The sequence below is a fragment of the Odocoileus virginianus genome, chromosome 11 (assembly GCF_023699985.2).
Source record: "Odocoileus virginianus isolate 20LAN1187 ecotype Illinois chromosome 11, Ovbor_1.2, whole genome shotgun sequence".
Taxonomy (NCBI): domain Eukaryota; kingdom Metazoa; phylum Chordata; class Mammalia; order Artiodactyla; family Cervidae; genus Odocoileus; species Odocoileus virginianus.
In genome coordinates, this window is record NC_069684.1 from 67992290 (window position 1) to 68012335 (window position 20046).

General features: G+C 40.5%; 1 protein-coding gene across 1 annotated transcript; it reads left to right on the forward strand.

The window, feature by feature from the left end:
* Positions 1-244: 244 nt before the first annotated feature.
* Positions 245-19615, forward strand: LOC110144698 (uncharacterized). The gene is made up of 9 exons (XM_070473755.1): positions 245-328; positions 2713-2838; positions 5099-5169; positions 5620-5698; positions 7362-7429; positions 12196-12322; positions 13162-13232; positions 13693-13717; positions 15343-19615. The coding sequence occupies exons 1-9, from the start codon at positions 301-303 to the stop codon at positions 15477-15479; spliced, it is 732 nt and encodes a 243-aa protein (XP_070329856.1). The 5' UTR covers positions 245-300; the 3' UTR covers positions 15480-19615.
* Positions 19616-20046: the final 431 nt, after the last annotated feature.

Sequence of the window (20046 nt, forward strand, 5' to 3'; positions counted from 1 at the left end):
AGTTTTATCTCATATAAATTGTTTTCTTAAGCAGAAAGGAATCTGTGAGGCTGGGATTCAGTTTCTGAAATAAAATGTTTACTCTGAAAAGCCCAGTTTACCCATGGAAACACACTTTCTGGATGGTAGCAGTTGGGCTCATCCTGTGCAGAGTGCAGTTCACTCTGAAAGTTCTGTGATGAATCATCACCATGGTAATGTGGTAATGCACATTCTGGATTCTGTACCAAGAGACATTTGTGAGCTGAGAGCTTCACATATGGTGGCAAGTGAGAAGGACTCAACCTTGAGAGTTAGGAAATGGGCAATCTGGACTGTTGCCCTGGAGGTAGGTTCCTACTGATCCTCTGAAGTCCATTTCTTCAAATGGCCTGGTTAATTTTTACTGAAGTATTTTCCTCATCCTTTTCATTTCCATCACTCTAGTTTACCTACAGCATTATAAATGTATTTTTTTCTAGTTTTGCTTTGATTCCTTAATTTATATTTTTGATTCTTCTGTCAGCTGGTTGCATTAAATGTCTTTATAAATTTAGAAAAATGTACAATTTTCTAGTGACAGTTTTGTACACACTCTACCAGAGAATAGATGGAAAAACTGAAGCAGGAGAACCATGATGTCTCCCCAGAAATGGACATTACAGGAAAAGGGGATTACAGCTCAACTCTTCTGGATGTAGCTTCCCAAATCTACAAGTACTAGAAGTGTAAATCAAGAGACCTTTAAAAAGGAAAGATACTGGGAATTACTGGTGGGATTCCCATGGGTGGATGTGGGCAGGATCACTGACTGTTGCCAGGGAGGTTGGTGAGACAGGGCAGTGCTATTGGGTTAGTAGGATGAACATTTGGCCACTAAGGGAAGGAGGGTCTGTCTGTTGATTCTCAAGGGGAATCTTGGGGTGTGGTCTCCAGGCTGTGAGTATGGAGATGACTTTCAAAAAGAATATGGGGCTCTGTTGTCTTCACTACAGGGTCTAGTAGTATAGTCTAGAGCATGATGAGGAGTTGATAGAGTAAGAATTTTAGTGAGGAAGGACTCGAGCCTCCTGCCCATTCTTAGCTAGCACTTGGTCCAGGCTGCTCAAATCAGTGCTCACATCAGCCATGAGACTTTGAGAATCAGACTTAATTAAGCCACCAAAACCCAGCACGATGGCCACCTCCCCAGTTAACACACATTAACTCCTCATTCAGACTAGGTCAGTGGCTACTGCTGCTAAGTCACTTCAGTCGTGTCCAATCTGTGCGACCCCATAGATGGCAGCCCACCAGGCTCCCCTGTCTCCGAGAGTCTCCAGGCAAGAACTCTGGAGTGGGTTGCCATTTCCCTCCCCAAGAGAAGCTAATTCTTGGTAGAGCCACCATGTGACCTTTGGTTTAGAAGGCTCTGAGACAAATTGACAGCCAAACAGACCACTGGCCACTCAGCAAGGTGACCTGGGCATTAAAAAGGCTGTTGTGACACAGTTGACTGTGTGAAGAGTCTGTGGAGGATGGACAGAGTTGGAATCCTGGGTCTTTCTGAGGCGCTTTGCCTCAGAAGAAACTTGTATCTTGGATCAGAAATGGAAATATAGAGACAAATGGTGGAAGGAGGATTTGAGTTATTTTTTAGGCTGAGTTTTCTTCTCCAGGGCATCCAGGTCTCATCTGCAGAAAACTAGGGGCAGGAGAATTTGAGAGGGGGCTGGCATTCACCATTGTGTGCTCTTGGAAAGTCACTTGATCTCTCTAAATTTCAATACCCTCCAATGTAACATATGGCTTACAGCCCCCACTTTGTTCCCCCTTTCTCCCCAACAGGGCTGGGTGTCAGAGGAGGTAATCATAGATACACTCCATGAGCTGTAAAGCCTTGTTTCTGTGAAAAAGCAGGAGTAAGTTTCCATGCCCACTTACTTGGAGCCATCCAAATGCCCTCTCTGCTTTCAACTGCTACTAAAGGTCCAACTTATTCTTGCCATCATTGAAGATTGAACACTTATAGAACGTTTATGAAGCAACAGTGCTTTACTTTTCTATTTATTTATTTGTCTATCTATTTATCTATTTGGCTGCATCGGGTCTTACTTGTGGCATGTGGGTTCTCCGTTGCATCTTGCAGATCTTTTATTGCAGGGCACTGACTCTCCAGCTGTGGCACTTGGGTTCAGTAGCTGCAACATGTGGGCTTAGTTGCTCCAAGCCAGGTGTGGGATCTTAATTGCCTTACAAAAAATCAAATCCCCATTTGTACATTGCAAGGCAGATTCTTAACCACTGGACTGCCAGGGAATCCCTCCTTTATTTTTCTAATATTTTACCTGTACTTAATCATTCTTGGCCTCATAATACTAAAAATAGGCCATATTAACATTTCTCCAACTCAGTACAGGAAACTGAGGCAAAGAGAGATCCAAATGTCTTTCCCATGTACCTGCTTCTCCTGAACAGGATCTGAATTCAGTCCATCAGCATGGTCACCATGCTCTGCTGAGCTTCTAGGTCTGTTAAATAGAGATAATTGCACACACAGCCAGTCTGTGGGTGTTTTCAGTGCACATAAACCGCAGACCTTCCTAACTCCACCTTGGATTCAGGAGGCCCTGCTAGGCATCTGGGGAGGAAGGGGATGAGAGGATTGAACTGTGGATCAATGATTATTAGTTTCCCTGTGGTCTTGTGCCAGTAAGAAGTCAACAGCTGCCTCCATTATAATGTGTTTCCCAGGATACTTTGCCCAAAAGGCCAGAAGAAACATCCATCAGGGGTCAAAAACATCAACCTCCAGCTGGGTGAAGAGGGTTCGTTGTTGGTCACAAAATAAGATGCATCCTATAACTGACCCAGTTGAAGGTATCCTGGAAATTTTCTCATTATATTCATTCATGAATAATTATTATAGTATGTGCAGTTCCTCATATTTAAGAAAAAAACTGTGAAATATTAAGGAATGTTCTTCTTTTATTTTGTGTTCAAATGGAAACTTACTACATCAGTTGGTACTGTTTTAACTGTGGAAGGAGATATGCATTTTAAATTCAACAAATGGTTCATGATTAAGAGTGAAGATGGTCTCTAGCTATGGTTTGGACATTAGCTGATCTTTTAACATGAGTAGTGATATGTTCCTCCCTAAAGCCATATTTCAAAATTTCTTTAAATTATTAGACTTTATTTAGAACAGGATTACATTGACAAAAAAGTTGTACAGATAATATAGACAATTCCTGTACCCCATCACTTCAGTTTCAGCTAGCAAATGTTACTCACAGATAACATATGTGTGGTACATTTATTTTTTTATTTTTTTCTTTTTCATTTATTTTTATTAGTTGGAGGCTAATTACTTCACAACATTGCAGTGGGTTTTGTCATACATTGACATGAATCAGCCATGAAGCTACATGTATTCCCCATCCCGATCCCCCCTCCCACCTCCCTCTCCACCCGATTCCTAATTAGTGAGATAATGTATTTTAGTAACTAAAAGTCCACAGTTCCCCCTAAGATTCACACTTTGTTTTGTTATATTCAATGATATTTTAAATATGCATAATATTTATTCCCGCTATGGTACCATACAGAAATCTGTACTCTAATTTTACAGTGTATTATTAGTACTCAAATGATAGAAACAACCCAAAGACTGTCACGTGTTGAATGGACAAATGAAATATGATATATACTCAGAATGGAATACTATTCAGCCACAAAAATGAATTAAGGATTGAAATATGCTACAAAATGGATGGACCAAATAATGCAAAAGTATATTATAGTTAGTGAAATAAGGCCAGGCATAGAAAGACAAATATTGTATGGTTCCTGTGCTTATCACTCAGCCATGGGATCCTCATTCATGGAGCAAGGGGGTCCCTGCATCCATGTCCATGCATGGAGGTACTAGAAGGTCCAGGGGTCCAAATCTTGCCCATCATTATAAGGTGGGCTCAGTGGTCAAGGAACCCAGGGCAAGCAAAGGTGGATTAACAGCCAACTTTGGCACAGATATTAGTATGAAAGGCACCTTGGGGCTCGCATCTCCCTGGTCAACTCACAGATCCAGAGAGTTACGTGGCCTTGTGTAGACACTGTAGGTCATATATGTCTGTGCCACTGTCATTGCTTAAACAAGGACAAAAGCAGATAATGATCAGGGAGATATTTCATTGTACTGGCTGACATTACCACAAGCCTTACATCAATTAAACCCTGTAGTATACACTTAAGTTAGTTATTTCAGTTCAGTCACTCAGTTGTGCCCAACTCTTTGTGATCCCATGGGCTGCAGCACACCAGGCTTCCCTGTCCATCACCAACTCTGGGAGCTTGCTCAAATTCATGTCCATTGAGTTGGTGATGCCATCCAACCATCTCATCCTCTGACACACTCAAGGGAAGGTGTCAAATAAATCTCACAGTGGAACTTGATAGTTAGCCTAGTAACCATGGCTTTTATAAATCTCCACAGCTGGGTGAGAAACAGCATTCAGCCTGTGCTTCCTCTCCATAATGAACTGTCTCACTAAATGTATCACTTCTGTGATTGTGGACAGCCACTGACTCAGTGGACATGCAAACATTGTTTGGAAAATGAAGACTAGGAAAAAAAAATATCACCTGATTGATAATAACTATTTCAAATAGCTATTAGGCTGAATTCAGTCCTCTAACAGAGTTTGCTTTTAATCAAGAACAAAGTCTCAAAGAAGACTTGGTAAGGACAGTAGCTATAACTGTGGATCCTGGGATGGCAGTGATCTGGGAAGAAATCCAGAAGACGGGGGTGATTTACCAGAAGCTCTACATGGACAGAAGGGTCATGGGTCTCTGTCTTTGAAAGCTGGCATGCATTTTAGTGTTTCTTTTTTCCCCTTTGGTTAGGTTATCATTAGTTAAAATGCAGAAGTTCTATTTCATTTCTTTCCTGCTCCTGTCCTTTGCTTTCCTTTATCCAGCAAAGAGAATGATTCAACCGCGGGTCAGTACATAGTTACTAACTTCCCACATGCATACATCCTACCCCATGTCCCCATCAAAAAAAGAAAAGCAGGACACAGTGATTGGTGAGCAGCCTCACCAGTGTCCTGACAGCTGCTCTGGGTCTCACTAGTTCCCCAGGAGGACCTGGTGGAGGAACGCCCCCAGGGCTGGAATGAGGAGCAGGAGCTGAGTACCCTGAAGGTAAGATCACATGTCTTTATCTGGGATGAGACTGTTGCTTCACTTCTTTAGTTTTTATTCAGTCAAATACAATTGTAGTAGTCTGACAATGTACATTATCACTGATATGTAAAATTTACTTGGTTGGGGGAATATTGAGGGTAAATCTCTTATCAGCACAGACCTGATTCAAAAGAACATTTAAAAAAGACAGCATCAGTTACTACTGTATAGCAGTATGTACCTTCCTTAGCAGAAATTTTTCCTCCTTGAAAAATAAGTTTTTAATTGTTGGTCAAAGTGAAACTGAGAGATCTTATGTGAAATAGGCCAGCCTTTTCAACATGGCGTCCTCTCTGTCTTCTTTTGGAGCCATTGACTTATAGAGTTTTTGTTTTCTGAGGACAAAAATAAGATCACAGAAGATTTAATGCTGACATCCTCACACTGTTTTCTTCTCTCTAATCATAGGTGCATGGAACAGCCAAAGAGATTGCTTCATATACAAATATCTACATCCCTCTGCTCAGATACATTCAAAATGATGAAGGTGGGGCTCTTTGCTGCCTCTAGTTAGAGAGGAGCCATGAATTTGGGTTCCCACAGGTGGTGAGGTCTGGGGGCACAGAACAAGAGATTGACCTCCCAGGAAAAAGTGCTGGCCCCATTCTAGTGTCTCCAGAAGCAACTGCATCATTTAGATGGTGTGGAATTATATGAATGAGGGTGTTTGGAAGTTGGGGATGGGTTGAACTCACATAGTGTGATTACTAATCTGCCTGTCTGTGTATTTTCTCAGGAGATATTTCCTACTAGACAATTAACCTGTCAGTTTTCTTTGCAAAAAATCTTATCACCACTGCATACACTCTGTGCCTTCCCTCTTATGCCATCAACATAGCTCTTCCCCAGGTTCGGTTCGTGTTCCCATTAGTTGACTAGAGATGGTGCAGAGATTGATGTTCTCAGCTTTTGATCTCTTAAGTGGAAAAGTCAAACTGAAAACCCAGGGCTGGGTCTGAGTATGAATGCTCTGGACCCCTGACCTGCCTGTGTCAGTGAGACGAGTGATCCTCAGTCATGGAGCAACAGGTCCCTGCTCCATGTTCATGCCTGGAAGTACTAGTAGCTCCAGAGATCCAGACGCTGCCCTTCATTAAAGGTGGCCTCTGTGGTCACAGAACCCAGGGCAGCCACTAGGGGGATTAATGGCTGACTTCGGCACAGGCTTTAGTGTGAAAGTTACCTCTGGACCCTCATCCTTCTGACAGCTCACAGAGAGTTGTGGAGCTTCACTGACAATACAGGTCACATCCGTCAGTGCAGTGTCAGAGCTTAAACTAGGGCACACACAGATAAGAATCAGGAAGATGTGTTACTGTATTGGGTAACATTACCATAAGCCTTTCACTGATGAAATCCTGCAGTGCACACCCAAGGGGCAGAGGCAACTAAGAACTCAAAGTAAAACTTGATTGTCAGCTTGGTGACCATGACTCTTGCTGAAAGTCTCCTACCTGTGTGGTTTAGAGATGGTCAGTGCTTACTCTGTGCTTTTTCTAATCAGTTGTTCAAATAAATGCATGACCCTTGTGAGTATGGACAGCAACTGACTCAGTGGACATGCACAGGCTGTATAGAAAACAAATATTTATACAAAAATATAGTATTATTGATAGTGGCTATATTTAAATGGCAGGAATTCAGTATTATCAAATCTTGTTTTTTTTTCTTTAAGTGATTAGTGAATTAATAGAAGAGTGTACATTGCCTAGACTTGAATTCAATCCTCTAATATTTCATTTCTAATCAAGTACAAAGTTTCATAGAAAACATGATGTAGTAGCAGCAACTGTGGATCCTGGAGGAAGAATGATCTGGGAAAAATCAGGAGACAGTGACAATTTAGCAGGAGCTCAAAAAAAGCAGGAGGAGTCCTGGGTCTCTTTCATCGAACGATAGCATTCATTTTAGAGTTTTCCTTTCATTAGATTGAATATTTCCTTTTGATTAGGTTTCTCTTAGCTAGAGGGCAAAGCTCTGTTTTCATTTCCTTCCTCCTCCAAAGAGGATGGATGAACACAAGTTCAGTCCATGCTTGTTAACCTCCCACATCCATACACACCACCCCATGTCCACACAAAGAGAAAACCCCCTGAATGATTCCTGAGCAGCCTCACCACTGTTCTAACAGCTACTCTGTGTCCCTCTAGGTTTCACTGAGGACCTGCCAGTCAACCCAGCTTGTGATCGGACAGAAGGGACTGGGTGCTTCTCCAAGGCAAGCTGTTTATTTTTCTTTTTCCCCCTTCTGATCTGAGATAGAAATATTGCTTAATTTCTCTTTAGGTAGAATTAAGTTATGAGTCTTTGAGGATATCTATTCCAGATAGAGACAATTCCCTTGGTTGAGATATTGTGGAGTGAGTCTTATTACCAACTCACAATGCCTCAGTCCACAGGATATTAAAATTGTTAGCATCCATTACACCTGTAGAGTACAGCATTCTCTCTCCTGCAGCAACATTTCCTCTAGGAAAAGAATTCTGCAATTTCCAACCCAAATGGACTTGGAAGTTCCATCCTCCAGGCACAGGTCTTCCCTTTCATCCTGAGTACCAGTGCTTTGATCTTGTTGGGTTCCCTGGACTCCACTGCTGTTCCTCATCAGGTTTTCTTCTCTCACCAAACAAACCAAAGATTGTGCATCAATGTGATATTATCCTCATAGTGTCTTCTGTACTTGCAGGAGGCCCTTTCAGCATGTGAAAGTGGTATGTTTTCTAGAACCATTCTCTTGGGGAGAAAAAACTTAGTAGATGAGAAATGGGGCTTTCTCACTGGTTTTAGTGTAGAGGCCAAATTGATTCTAAATTCCTTCTGGGAATGACTATTGGGGCCCTGGTGATAGTAAATAGTTTATAAGTAGAATAATGTGGAAGATTACTCTAGTTCCAGGGAAAAGCTATGTTTTGGTTGGTAGTGTAGGTTCGTGTCCATGGAACTAGGTATGTCTCTATGTGAAAAGAATAGAGTGATTCTGTGTGTGTGTGTGATTTTTTTTGTGTGCTGTGTTTTCCTCAGTTTATGTTACTCTAAACATCACTGTTACTCGTGTCAACTTCCCACCCAAAATTCACATCACCATTGCACTATGAATGAGCATCTATATAAGAATTAAACAAAGTATACACATTCACTGTATGCTTGATTTTATACCAACTGAAATCCTTTAACCTGGAAGACAAATCCTATCGCTCCCCAGGGAAATGTTTACAGGATTCTTTTTAATTTGTATTAATTTTTGCAATTGGCCTTGCTGGGTTTTCATTATTGCACAGACTTTTCTCTACTTGTGGCAAGCCAGGGCAACTCTAGTTGTGGTGTGTAGGCCTCTCACTTTCGTGGCTTCTTTTGTTGCAGAGCATGGGTTCTAGGGCTCTCGGGCTTCCGTAGTTTTAGCATGTGGGCTCAGTAGTTATAGCTTTTGGGCTCTAGAGCACAGACTCAGTCGTTGTGGCCTGGCTTATATGCTCTAGGGCATGTGGAATCATTCCAGACCAGGGATTGAGCCTGTATCTCCTGCATTGGCAGGTAGATTCTTAACCACTGAGCCACCAGGGAAGCCCTACAGGCTTCTTAATGAACAAAATTGTGTTTCAGAAGCCCCCTTACTGGGTCAATCACACCTTCATTTAATAGTCAATCTCATCTCTTAGTAGGTCTTATGGCACTTTGATTGGTCATGATTCATCACTATGCCACTTCCTTCATTCAAACCTTCTCCTATTAGAACTTCTGAATGAATCCTCCCTCCTCCTCCCCAGTACTGGGGAGGCTCCTTCCTGCTGCAGGGAGCCCCTGGTGGTACCCACATGCCACACCCAGGTCTAGAGGAATCTGAGAAAAGAGGAGCCTCCAGGCATAGATGCATGAAGTTCAGTCCAGCTTTGCCTCTTAAGCTTTGAAGTGTCCAGTCAGTCCTGTTAACTCAATGCCCTGTGTTTTTCAGCTTGTCTCTAGAACTTTTCCATTTTCAACTAAAATTTTACAACCATTTAACAGACCCTCCCAGTGTCAACTTCCTTCCAGCTCTTGGAATCACCCTTCTACTCTCTGCTTCTCTTGAGTTTTCCTTTGGATACCTCAGGTAAATGGAATTGTGTGCTGTTTGTCTTACTGTGACTGGCTAATTTCACTCTTACCAATATCCTCCCACTTCATTAATTATTTCAAGTGAAAAGATTGCCTTCATTTTTAAAGACTGAATCACATTCCAGTGTATGTATACAGCATATTTTCTTTATTGATGTATCTGCCTGTGGACACTGGGCAGTTTCTCTATATTGGTTGTTATGTACAATGTGGCAATGGATATGAGATTGTAGGTATCTCCTGGACATTCTCATTTTATCTCCTTTGTACATAAACTCAAATGATTGCTGGATTTATGATAAGTCTCTTGATTTTTTGAGGGACTTCCAAACTGTTCCATAATGGCTACGCCATTTTCCATTCCCACCAACAGGGCAAAAATGTTCCACTTCTCCACATCCTTGCTAACATCTGCTATTTTCCTTTTGTAATACAAATCCTGAAAAGTGATATCTCTTTTTGACTTGATTTTTGTTTCACTGATACTTAGTGATGTTAGGCACTTTTCTTATGTATATTTATCATTTCTATGAAGAAATGTTATTGAAACTTTTTACACATTTTTTAAACTCAGTTATTTGCCTGCTGTTGTTTTGAAGTTGAGTTGTAGTACCTTCTTATATATTCTGGATTTTGTCCCTTATTCAAAGTTTGCAGATACTTCCTCTCATTCTATAGGTTGTCTTTCTTTTGATTGTTGAGGAGACTATCCTTTCTTCTCTTGGTAATTTTAGGACCTTGGTAAAGATCATTTGGCCACACGTGTGTCAATTTATTTGCAATTCCCTTTTTATGGTTCACTGGTCTCTCTTCCTATTTTGTTGCTGGTACAACACTGTTTTGACTGTTGTGGCATTCTTATGTGGATTGAATTCAGGAAGCATTAAGGCCCCATTGTTCTTTGCTCTCAAGATTTTTTCTCTTTGAGTTTCTTCTGGGTTATATAAATATTATAATTTTGGGATTTTTTTTTCCATTTTATAGTAATGTCATGAGATTTTGTGAGTGGTTTATGTTGTCTAAATCAAAGTCTTTTAAAAATGAGAAAAACTGGGATCTACTGGTGGAATTTCCATGGGTGGATGTGAGCAGGATCACTGTTTGCCTTTGCCAGGGAGTTTGATGAGATGGGGCAGTGCTGCTGGGTTAGTAGGATGAACATGCAGTCACTGAGGGAAGGAGGGTCTGTCTGTTGATCCTCAAGGAGAATCTTGGGGTGAGATCTCTAGTCTATGAGTATGGACATGAATTTCAAAAAGAATATGGGGCTCTGCTGTCTTCCACTACAGGGTCTAGAGCATGATTAGGATTTAATAGAGTCAGAATTTTAGTGAGGAAAGACTTGAGCTCCTGCCCATTCTTAGCTAGCACTTGGTCCAGGCTGCTCAAATCAGTTCTCAGTTCAGCTGTGAGACTTTGAGCATCACAGACTTAATTAAGCCACCAAAGCCCAGCACAGATGGCCACCTCCCCAGTTGCTGCACATTAACTCCTCATCCAGACTTGGTCAGGTTAAAGGGAAGCTAATTCTTGGTAGAGCCACCATGTGACCTTTGGTTTAGAAGGTCCTGGGCTCTGAGGCAAATTGACAGCCAAACAGACCACTGGCCACACAGCAAGATGACCTGGGCATTAAAAAGGCTGTTGTGACACAGTTGACTGTGTGAAGAGTCTGTGGAGGATGGACAGAGTTGGAATCCTGGGTCTTTCTGAGGGGCTTTGCTGAGAAGAAGCTTGTATTTTGGATCAGGAATTGAAATATAGAGACAAATGGTGGAAGGATGATTTGAGCTCTGTTTCAGGCAGAGGCATCTTCTCAGGGGCATCAGCTCTCATCCACAGAAAATTAGGTGCAGGAGAATTTGAGAGATGGGGACATTCATCATTGTGAGACTTCTGGAAAGTCACTTGTTCTCTCTAAATTTCAACACTCTCCAATGTAACATGGCTTACAGCCCCCACTTTGTTCCCCCTTTCTCCCCAACAGGGCTGGGTGTCAGAGGAGGTAATCATAGATACTCTCCATGAGCTGTAAAGCCTTGTTTCTGTGAAAAAGCAGGAGTAAGTTTCCATCCCCACTTACTTGGAGCCATCCAAATGCCCTCTCTGCTTTCAACCGCTACTAAAGGTCCACCTTATTTTTGCCATCATTGAAAACTGAACACTTATAGAATGTTTATGAAGCAACAGTGCTTTACTTTTCTATTTATTTATTTGTCTATCTATCTATTTATCTATCTGGCTGCATCGGGTCTTACTTGTGGCATGTGGGATCTCCGTTGCATCTTGCAGATCTTTCATTGCAGGGCACTGACTCTCCAGCTGTGGCACTTGGGTTCAGTAGCTGCAACATGTGGGCTTAGTTGCTCCAAGCCAGGTGTGGGATCTTAATTCCCTTACAAAAAATCAAATCCCCATTTGTACATTGCAAGGCAGATTCTTAACCACTGGACTGCCAGGGAAGTCCCTCCTTTATTTTTCTAATATTTTACCTGTATTTAATCATTCTTGGCCTCATAATACTAAAAATAGGCCATGTTAACATTTCTCCAACTCACCACAGGGACCTGAAGCAAAGAGGGATCCATACATCTTTCCCAAGTGCCTGCTTCTCCTGAAAGGATTTGAATCCAGTCCATCAAGCATGATCACCATGCTCTGCTGAGCTTCTAGGTCTCAGTTAAACAGAGTCTGCACAGCCAGTCTGTGGGTGTTTTCAGTGCACACAAACTGCAGACCTTCCTAAGTCCACCTTGGATTCAGGAGGCCCTGCTAGGCATCTGGTGAGGAAGGGGATCGAGGATTGAACTGTGGATCAATGATTATTAGTTTTCCTGTGGTCCTCTGCCAGCAAGATGTCAACAGCTCTCACCTTTATAATGCATTTCCCAGGATGCTTCACCCAGAAGGCCGGAAGAAACATTGCTCAGCGGTTCAAGAGCATCAACCTCCAGCTGGGTGAGCAGGGTTCGTTGTTGGACACGAAATAAGGTGCACCTTAAAACTGACCCACTTGCAGGTACCATGGAAATTTTCTCATTAATTTCACTCAAGAGTAATTATTGTAGTATGTTCAGTGCCTCATATTCAATGAACTAGGGCTGTAACCATTCTGTGAGTTGGTGTGGAATGTTAACATCTGTATAATGTTTTTCCATGAGTTAGTTAGTTCAGTCACTGATTCTTCATGTAACTTTTTGCAACCCCATGGACTGCAGCATGCCAGGCTTCCCTGTCCTTCAACATCTCCCGGAGTTAACTCAAACTCATGTCCATTGAGTCGATGATGCCATCCAACCATCTCATCCTCTGTGGTCCCTCCTTTTCCTCCTGCCCTCAATCTTTCCCAGCATCAGGGCTTTTCCAGTGAGTTTGCCTTTCACATCAGGTGGCCAAAGTATTGGAGCTTCAGCATCAGTCCTTATAATGAATATTCAGGGTTGATTTCCTTTAGGATTAACTTGTTTGATCTCATTGCTGTCCAAGGAACTCTCAAGAGCCTTTTCAGCACTACTGTTCTAAAGCATCAATTCTTGGCACTCAGCCTTGTTTATGGTCCAGGTCTCACAAATGTACATGACTACTGAAGCATAGTGTGATTTTTAGTGTTTCCCTTTGTTAAACTGACAATTTCAAGTAAATGAGGTTCCCCTTAGCTAGAAAGTTAAAGGCTCTCTGACTCATTTCTGAAATGTTCATCTCCTTAGCCTTCCTCCACCCATGAGGAAGGTTGTCCAACAGATCTCAGCCCACACTTATTAACCACCCACATCTGTATACTCCCCCACATGTCTGCATTAACAAGGTCTTCCTGATCAGCATCACAGATGTCCTGACAATCCCTCTATGTCCTCCTAGAGCCCCCTGAGGACCAACTGGAGGAGGTCTCCAATTCAAAGTTGGAGGAAGAGGCTATGACCACCGCTGTGGTAAGTACCCCTTATTTATCTAGATAAAACTTTTGCTTCACGACTTTATTTTTTTAGCCGAATTCAGATAAAATTTCAAAATATTCAAGACAGCTGATATATGCAATTTTTAACTTAATGGATGAATGCTGAGTCTTACCCAGCAGACAACTTACTCAAAAGGAAATTTTTCAAAGATGGCAACATAAATTTAAAACTATAGTCAGGAATAGTTTCCTCAGCAGAAATTGTTCCTTCTTAAAATAAAATTTTGTAATTGCTGGTCAAAAGGGGCTGGAGAGATATTCTAGAAAAAGCTCCAGCCTTCCCCACAGGTGTCCTCTATGTTTTGTTTTGGGGCTATGGACTCAACAAAACTTTCCCATTTGGTCTTATGAGAACAAAACTAGAAAAAAAGAGCTGAATGCACAGTATTCAAGACGCTGAAACCCTTACACTGTTTTCTTCTCTCTACTCACAGGCATGCAAAGCAACCTATGAACATGGTAAGTATTCAGGGAACATTTTTCTTTTGAGGAACAATCTAGCTGATGAAGGTGGGGTTCTCTTGTTGGCTTTGGCTGGAGAGGCACCCTGATGCTGGATTCCTATGGGGTTGAGGCCTGGGGGTGCAGAGAAGAGACTGATCTTCCAGGAAAGAACAGTGTCTGTGTTCCATGGTCCCCGGGAGTAACTACATCATTTAGATGATGCTGGTTTGTGTGAGTCAGGGTTTGGGGCCTGTGTGTGGGCCCATGTGGTATGATTTTGAAGCTCTGTGTGTGTGTAAACACTTCTTGTCACACTGCCCCTGCCTAAACATTACCTGATTCTTTCCTCAGCTCAGCCATTCCTCAAGTTTGGTTAATATTCATTTTCCTCAGATGGACGTGCTGCTAAAAAATGGCCCAAGCTCTTGACTTCCTAAATGGAAAAGCCAAACTGAGGACCTCAGGGTAGTCCCAGTGTGTCTGCTCTGGACCCCTGACCTGCACTTATCACTCAGCCTTGAAATCCTAGTCATGGAGCAAGGGGGTCCCTGCATCTATGTTTATGCCTGGAGGTACTAGCAGCTCCAGAAGTTCAGACCATGCCCATCATTATAAGATAGGCTTAGTGGTCACAGAACCCAGGGCAAGCAGAGGTGGATTAACGCCAACTTTGGCACAGATCATTAGTGTGAAAGGCACCTCAGGACTCACATCCTCCTGGTCAACTCAGATTCCGAGGGTTGTGTGGCTTTGTGCAGACACTGTAGTTCATATCTGCTGGTGCTATTGTCGTTGCTTAAACAAGGACAAAAGCAGATTATCGTCAGGGGGATATTTCATTGTACTGGTTGACATTACCATAAGCCTTACATTGATTAAACCCTATAGCACACACTCAAGGGAAGGTGTCAAATAGATCTCACAGTGGAACTTAATAGCTAACTTGATAGTTAGCCTAGCGACCATGACGTTTGTTGTAAACCTCCTCACAGCTTGGTCAGAGACAGTCAGCAGTCAACTCATGGTATCTCTCCATCATGAGCTGTCCCAAAAATATATGACTTCTGTGAGTGTGGGCAGTAACTGACTCAGTGGACATGCAAACGTTGTTTGGCAAATAAAGACTGGGAAAAAAATACCACATGATTGATAACAGCTATTTGGAAAGGTAGAATTGAATTCAGTCCTCTAACAGAGTTTGCTTTTTATAGAGAACAGAGCCTCATAGAAGACTTGATAAGTACAATAGCTATAACTGTGGGTCCTGAAGAGGCCATGATCTAGGAAGGAATCCAGAAGATGGAAAATTTAGCAGAAGTTCTAAACAGGCAGAAGGATCATGGGTCTCTGTCGTTGAAAGTTGGCATGCATTTTAGTTTTTTTTTTTTTTTCCCCTCAAATGGTTAGGTTATCACTAGTTAAAATGCAGAAGGTTTCTTTCTTTTCTTTCCTGCACCTCTCCTATGCTCACCTTCATTCAGGAAAGAGGATGATTCAACAGCAACTCAGTTCATAGTTACTAACCTCCCTCATGCATACATTCCACCCAATGTCCCCATCAAACAAACAAACAAACCAAACATTGAGTGATTGGTGAGCAGCCTCACCTGTGCCCTGGTGTCTGTTTTGTGTCCCTATAGCTTCCCATGAGAACCCAGGGGTGAAACGGCACCAGGCCTGGGCAAAGGGACAGCCTCTGAGTACTCGGAAGGTAGGTTCGCCTGTCTTTATCTGTGATAAGACTGTTGCTTCATTTCTCTATTTTTTTATTCAGTAAAATACAGTTATCTATGTAAGCTGACAATGTACATTGTCACTGATGTATGCAGTTCCTTGGCTGGGGAAATACCAAGTATAAATTTTTATCAGCACAGATTTGATTCAAAAGGACACTAAAAAACAAACAAACAAACAAATGAAAACACAGCATCTCCAACCAAAAGACACAGACTGGCTGAATGGATACTAAAACAAGACCCATATATATGCTGTCTATAAGAAACCCACTTCAGACCAAAAGACACATATAGACAGAAAGTGAGAGGATGAAAAAATATTTTTCTTACAAGCAGGAAGCAAAAGAAAGCTGGAGCAGCAATCCTCATATCAGACAAAACAGACCTTAAAATAAAGAATGTTATAAGAGATAAGGAAGGACAATGCATAATGATCAAGCGATGAATCCAAGAGCAAGACATAACAATTGTGAATATCTATGCATAGATATCTATACATAGGAGCACCTCAGTACAAAAGACAAACACTAACAGACATAAAAGGAGAAATTGACAGTAAAAATAATCTTTAATAACTTAATAATCTAATAATAACTTAATAATCTAATAAACTTTAACAACTCACACCAATAGACAGATCGTCAAAACAGAATATTATTAAAGAACAACAGGTCTTAAATTATGCATTAGATGAGATGGATCTCACTGATTGCTTCAGGACATTTCATCCATATGCAGACCAATACAGCTTCTTCTAAAGTACACATGGATCATTCTCCAGGACAGATGACATCTTGGGTCACAAATCAAACCTCAGAAAATTTAAGAAAATTGAAATCATATCAAAAATCTTCTCCAACCACAATACTATGAGACTAGATATCAATTACAAGGGAAAAAAACTGTAGGAAATACAAACACATGGAGATTAAACAACACGTTTCTAAATAACAAACATGTTACTGAAAAAATCAAAAGGGAAATCAAAAAAATTCTAGAACAAATGATAATAGAAACATGACAACTCAAAACCAATGGGATGCAGCAAAAGCAGTTCTAAGAGAGAAGTTTATAGCAATGCAATCCTACCTCAAGAGACAAGAAAAACATCAAATGGACAATCTAACTTTACACCTAAAACAACTGGAAAAAGAAGAAGAACAACAACAACAAAAAAAATTAGTAGAAGAAAAGAAATCATAAAGTTATAAGCAGATATAGTGAAGAGGAAATGATAAAAGCAATAGTAAAGATTAATAAAACTAAAAGTTGATTCTTTGAGAAGATAAACAAAATTGACAAATCTTTAGTCAGACTCATCAAGAAAAAAAGAGAGAAGAATCAAATCAACACAATTACAAATGAAAAAGGAGAGGTTACAACAAATAATGTAGAAATAGAAAGGAGTATAAGAGACTATTATGAATATCTATATGGCAATAAAAAGGATAGCCTGGAAGAAATGGACAGATTCTTAGAAAAGTTCTATCTTTCAAGACTAAACTAGGAAGAAATAGAAATTATGAACAACCCAACTGCAAGCACTGAAATTGAAGCTGTGATGAAAAAAAAAGAGAAAAAAATCCCAAAACATACCAAAACCAGAAAAAAATGACACAAAAACAGAAAACTATAGGGCAACATCACTGATGAACAGATGCAAAAATCCTTAACAAAATTTTAGCAAACAGAATTCAGCAAGATATCAAAAAGCTCATATACTGTGATCCAGTTGGGTTTATTCAAGGGATGCAAGGATTCTTCAATATATGCACATCACTCAATGTGATATGCCATATTTGCAAATTTAAAGATAAAACCCGTGTGATCATCTCAATAGATGCAGAAAAACATGTGACAAAATTCAGCACCCATTCATGATTAAAACTCTTCAAAAAATGGGCATAGAAGCAACCTAGTTCAACATAGTAAAAGCCATATATGATAAGACTACAGCAAACATTATTCTCAATGGTGAAAAATTGAAATCATTTCTCCTAAGATCAGGAAGAAGACAAGGGTATCCACTTTTGCCACTATTATTAAACCTAGTTCTGGAAGTCCTAGCTACAGCAATCAGAGAGGAGAAAGAAATAAAAGGAACCCAAATTGGAAAAGAAGTAAAGCTTTCAGTGTTTGTAGATGACATGATACTGTACATAAAAAATCCTAAAGATAATATGAGAACATTACTAGAGCTAATCAGTGAATTTAGCAAAGTTGCAGGATACAAAATTAATACCCAGAAATCACTTGCATTTCTATATACTAACAATAAAAAATCTGAAAGAGAATTTAAGGAATCAATCCCATTCACCATTTCAAGAAAAAGAATTAAATATCTAGGAATAAATTTACCTAAGGCTACAAAAGAACTGTACACAGAAAATTATAAGACACTAATGAAAGAAATCAAAGATGACATAAACAGATAGAAAGATATTCCATGTTCCTGGGTAGGAAGAATCAATATGGTAAAAATAACTATACTACAGAATGCAATCTACAGATTCAATGCAATCCCTATCAAATTACCAATGCAGTTTTCACAGAACTAGAACAAAAATTCACAATTCATATGGAAACACAAAAGACCCCGAATAGACAAAGCAGTCTTGAGAAACAAGAATGGAGAAGGAAGAATCAACCTTCCTGATTTCAGATTATAATGCAAAGCTGCAATCATCAAGACAGTATGGGGCTGGCACAAAAACAGAAATATAGACCAATGAAACAAGATAGAAAGCCCAGAAATAAACCCATGCACCTATGGGTACCTTATTTTTAACAAAGGAGGCAAGAGTATACAATGGGGCAAAGACAGCCTCTTCAATAAATGGTGCTGGGAAAACTGGGCAGCTACATGTAAAATAATGAAATTAGAACACTTCCTAACACCATACACAAAGATAATCTCAAAATGGATTAAAGACCTAAATGTAGGTCTTTAAAAGAAACTATAAAACTCTTATAGGAAAACATAGGCAGAACATTCGATGACCTAAATCAAAGCAAGATCTTCTATGACCCACCTCCTAGAGTAACAGAAATGAAAACAAAAGTAAGCAAGTGGGACTTGATTAAAATTAAATGCTTTTGCACAGAAAGGTGCAAATTCAACTCTCAGAATGGGAGAAAATAATAGGCAAATGAAACAACTGAAAAGGATCAATTTCCAAAAATATACCTGCAGCTCATACAACTCAATGCCAGAAAAACAAACAACCCAATCAGAAAGTGGGAAAAAGACCTGAACAGACATTTCTCCAAAGAAGACATGCAGATGGTTAACAAACACATGAAAAGATGCTCAAAATTGCTCATTATTAGAGAAATTCAAATCAAAACTACAATGACTTATCACCTCACACTGAACAGAATGGCCATCATCAAAAAGTCTACAAACAATAAATGTTGGAGAGGGTGTGGAGAAAGGGGACTGGTCTTGCACTTTTTGTGGGAATGTAAACTGATACACCCACTACGGAAGACAGTTTGGAGGTACCTTAATAAACAAGGAATAAAGCCACCATAGGACCCAGCAATCTCACTTGTAGGCATATACCTTAAGGAAACCAAAATTGAAAAAGACACATGAATCCCATTGTTCATTGCAGCACTATTTACAATAGCTAGAACATGGAAGCAACCTAGATGTCCATCAACAGATGAATGGATAAGCAAGTTGTGGTACATATACAAAATGGAATATTCAGTTCAGTTCAGTCCCTCAGTCATGTCCGACTCTTTGCGACCCCATGAATCACAGCACTCCAGGCCTCCCTGTCCATCACAAACTCCCGGAGTTTACTCAAACTCATGCCCATCGAGGCGGTGATGCCATCCATCCAGCTCATCCTCTATCCCCTTCTCCTCCTGCCCCCAATCCCTCCCAACGTCAGGGTCTTTTCCAGTGAGTCAGCTCTTCACATCAGGTGGTCAAAGTGTTGGAGTTTCAGCTTCAGCATCAGTCCTTTCAATGAACACCCAGGACTGATCTCCTTTAGGATGGACTGGTTGGATATCCTTGCAGCCCAAGGGACTCTCAAGAGTCTTCTCCAACACCACAGTTCAAAAGCATTAATTTTTCGGTGTTCAGCTTTCTTCACAGTTCAACTCTCACATCCACACATGACCACAGGAAAAACCATAGCCTTGACCAGACGGACCTTTGTTGGCAAAGTAATGTCTCTGCTTTTTAATATACTATCCAGGTTGGTCATAACTTTCCTTCCAAGGAGTAAGCATCTTTTAATTTCATGGCTGCAGTCACCATGAAATGGATTATTACTCAACCATTAAAAGGAATGCCTTTGAGTCAGTTCTGATGAGGTGGATGAAGCTAGAACCTATTATACAGAGTGAAGTGAATCAGAGAAAGATAAATATAGTATTCTAATGACTACATACAGAATATCAAAAAATGGTACTGAAGAATTTATTTACAGGGCACCAATGGAGAAATAGACATAGAGAATAGACTGATGGACATGGGGAGAGGGGAGGAGAGGGTGAGATGTATGGAAAGAGTAACATGGAAAGTTACATTTCCATATATAAAATAGATAGCCAATGGGAATTTGCTGTATGGTTCAGGAAACTCAAACA

Coding starts and splice junctions, on each gene's coding strand:
- LOC110144698 (XM_070473755.1), top strand. CDS start 301: ATGGGCAATCTGGACTGTTGCCCTGGAG. Junction 2,839..5,098: donor TATAACTGACCCAGTTGAAG/GTATCCTGGAAA, acceptor GGGTCTCACTAG/TTCCCCAGGAGGACCTGGTG. Junction 12,323..13,161: donor TAAAACTGACCCACTTGCAG/GTACCATGGAAA, acceptor ATGTCCTCCTAG/AGCCCCCTGAGGACCAACTG.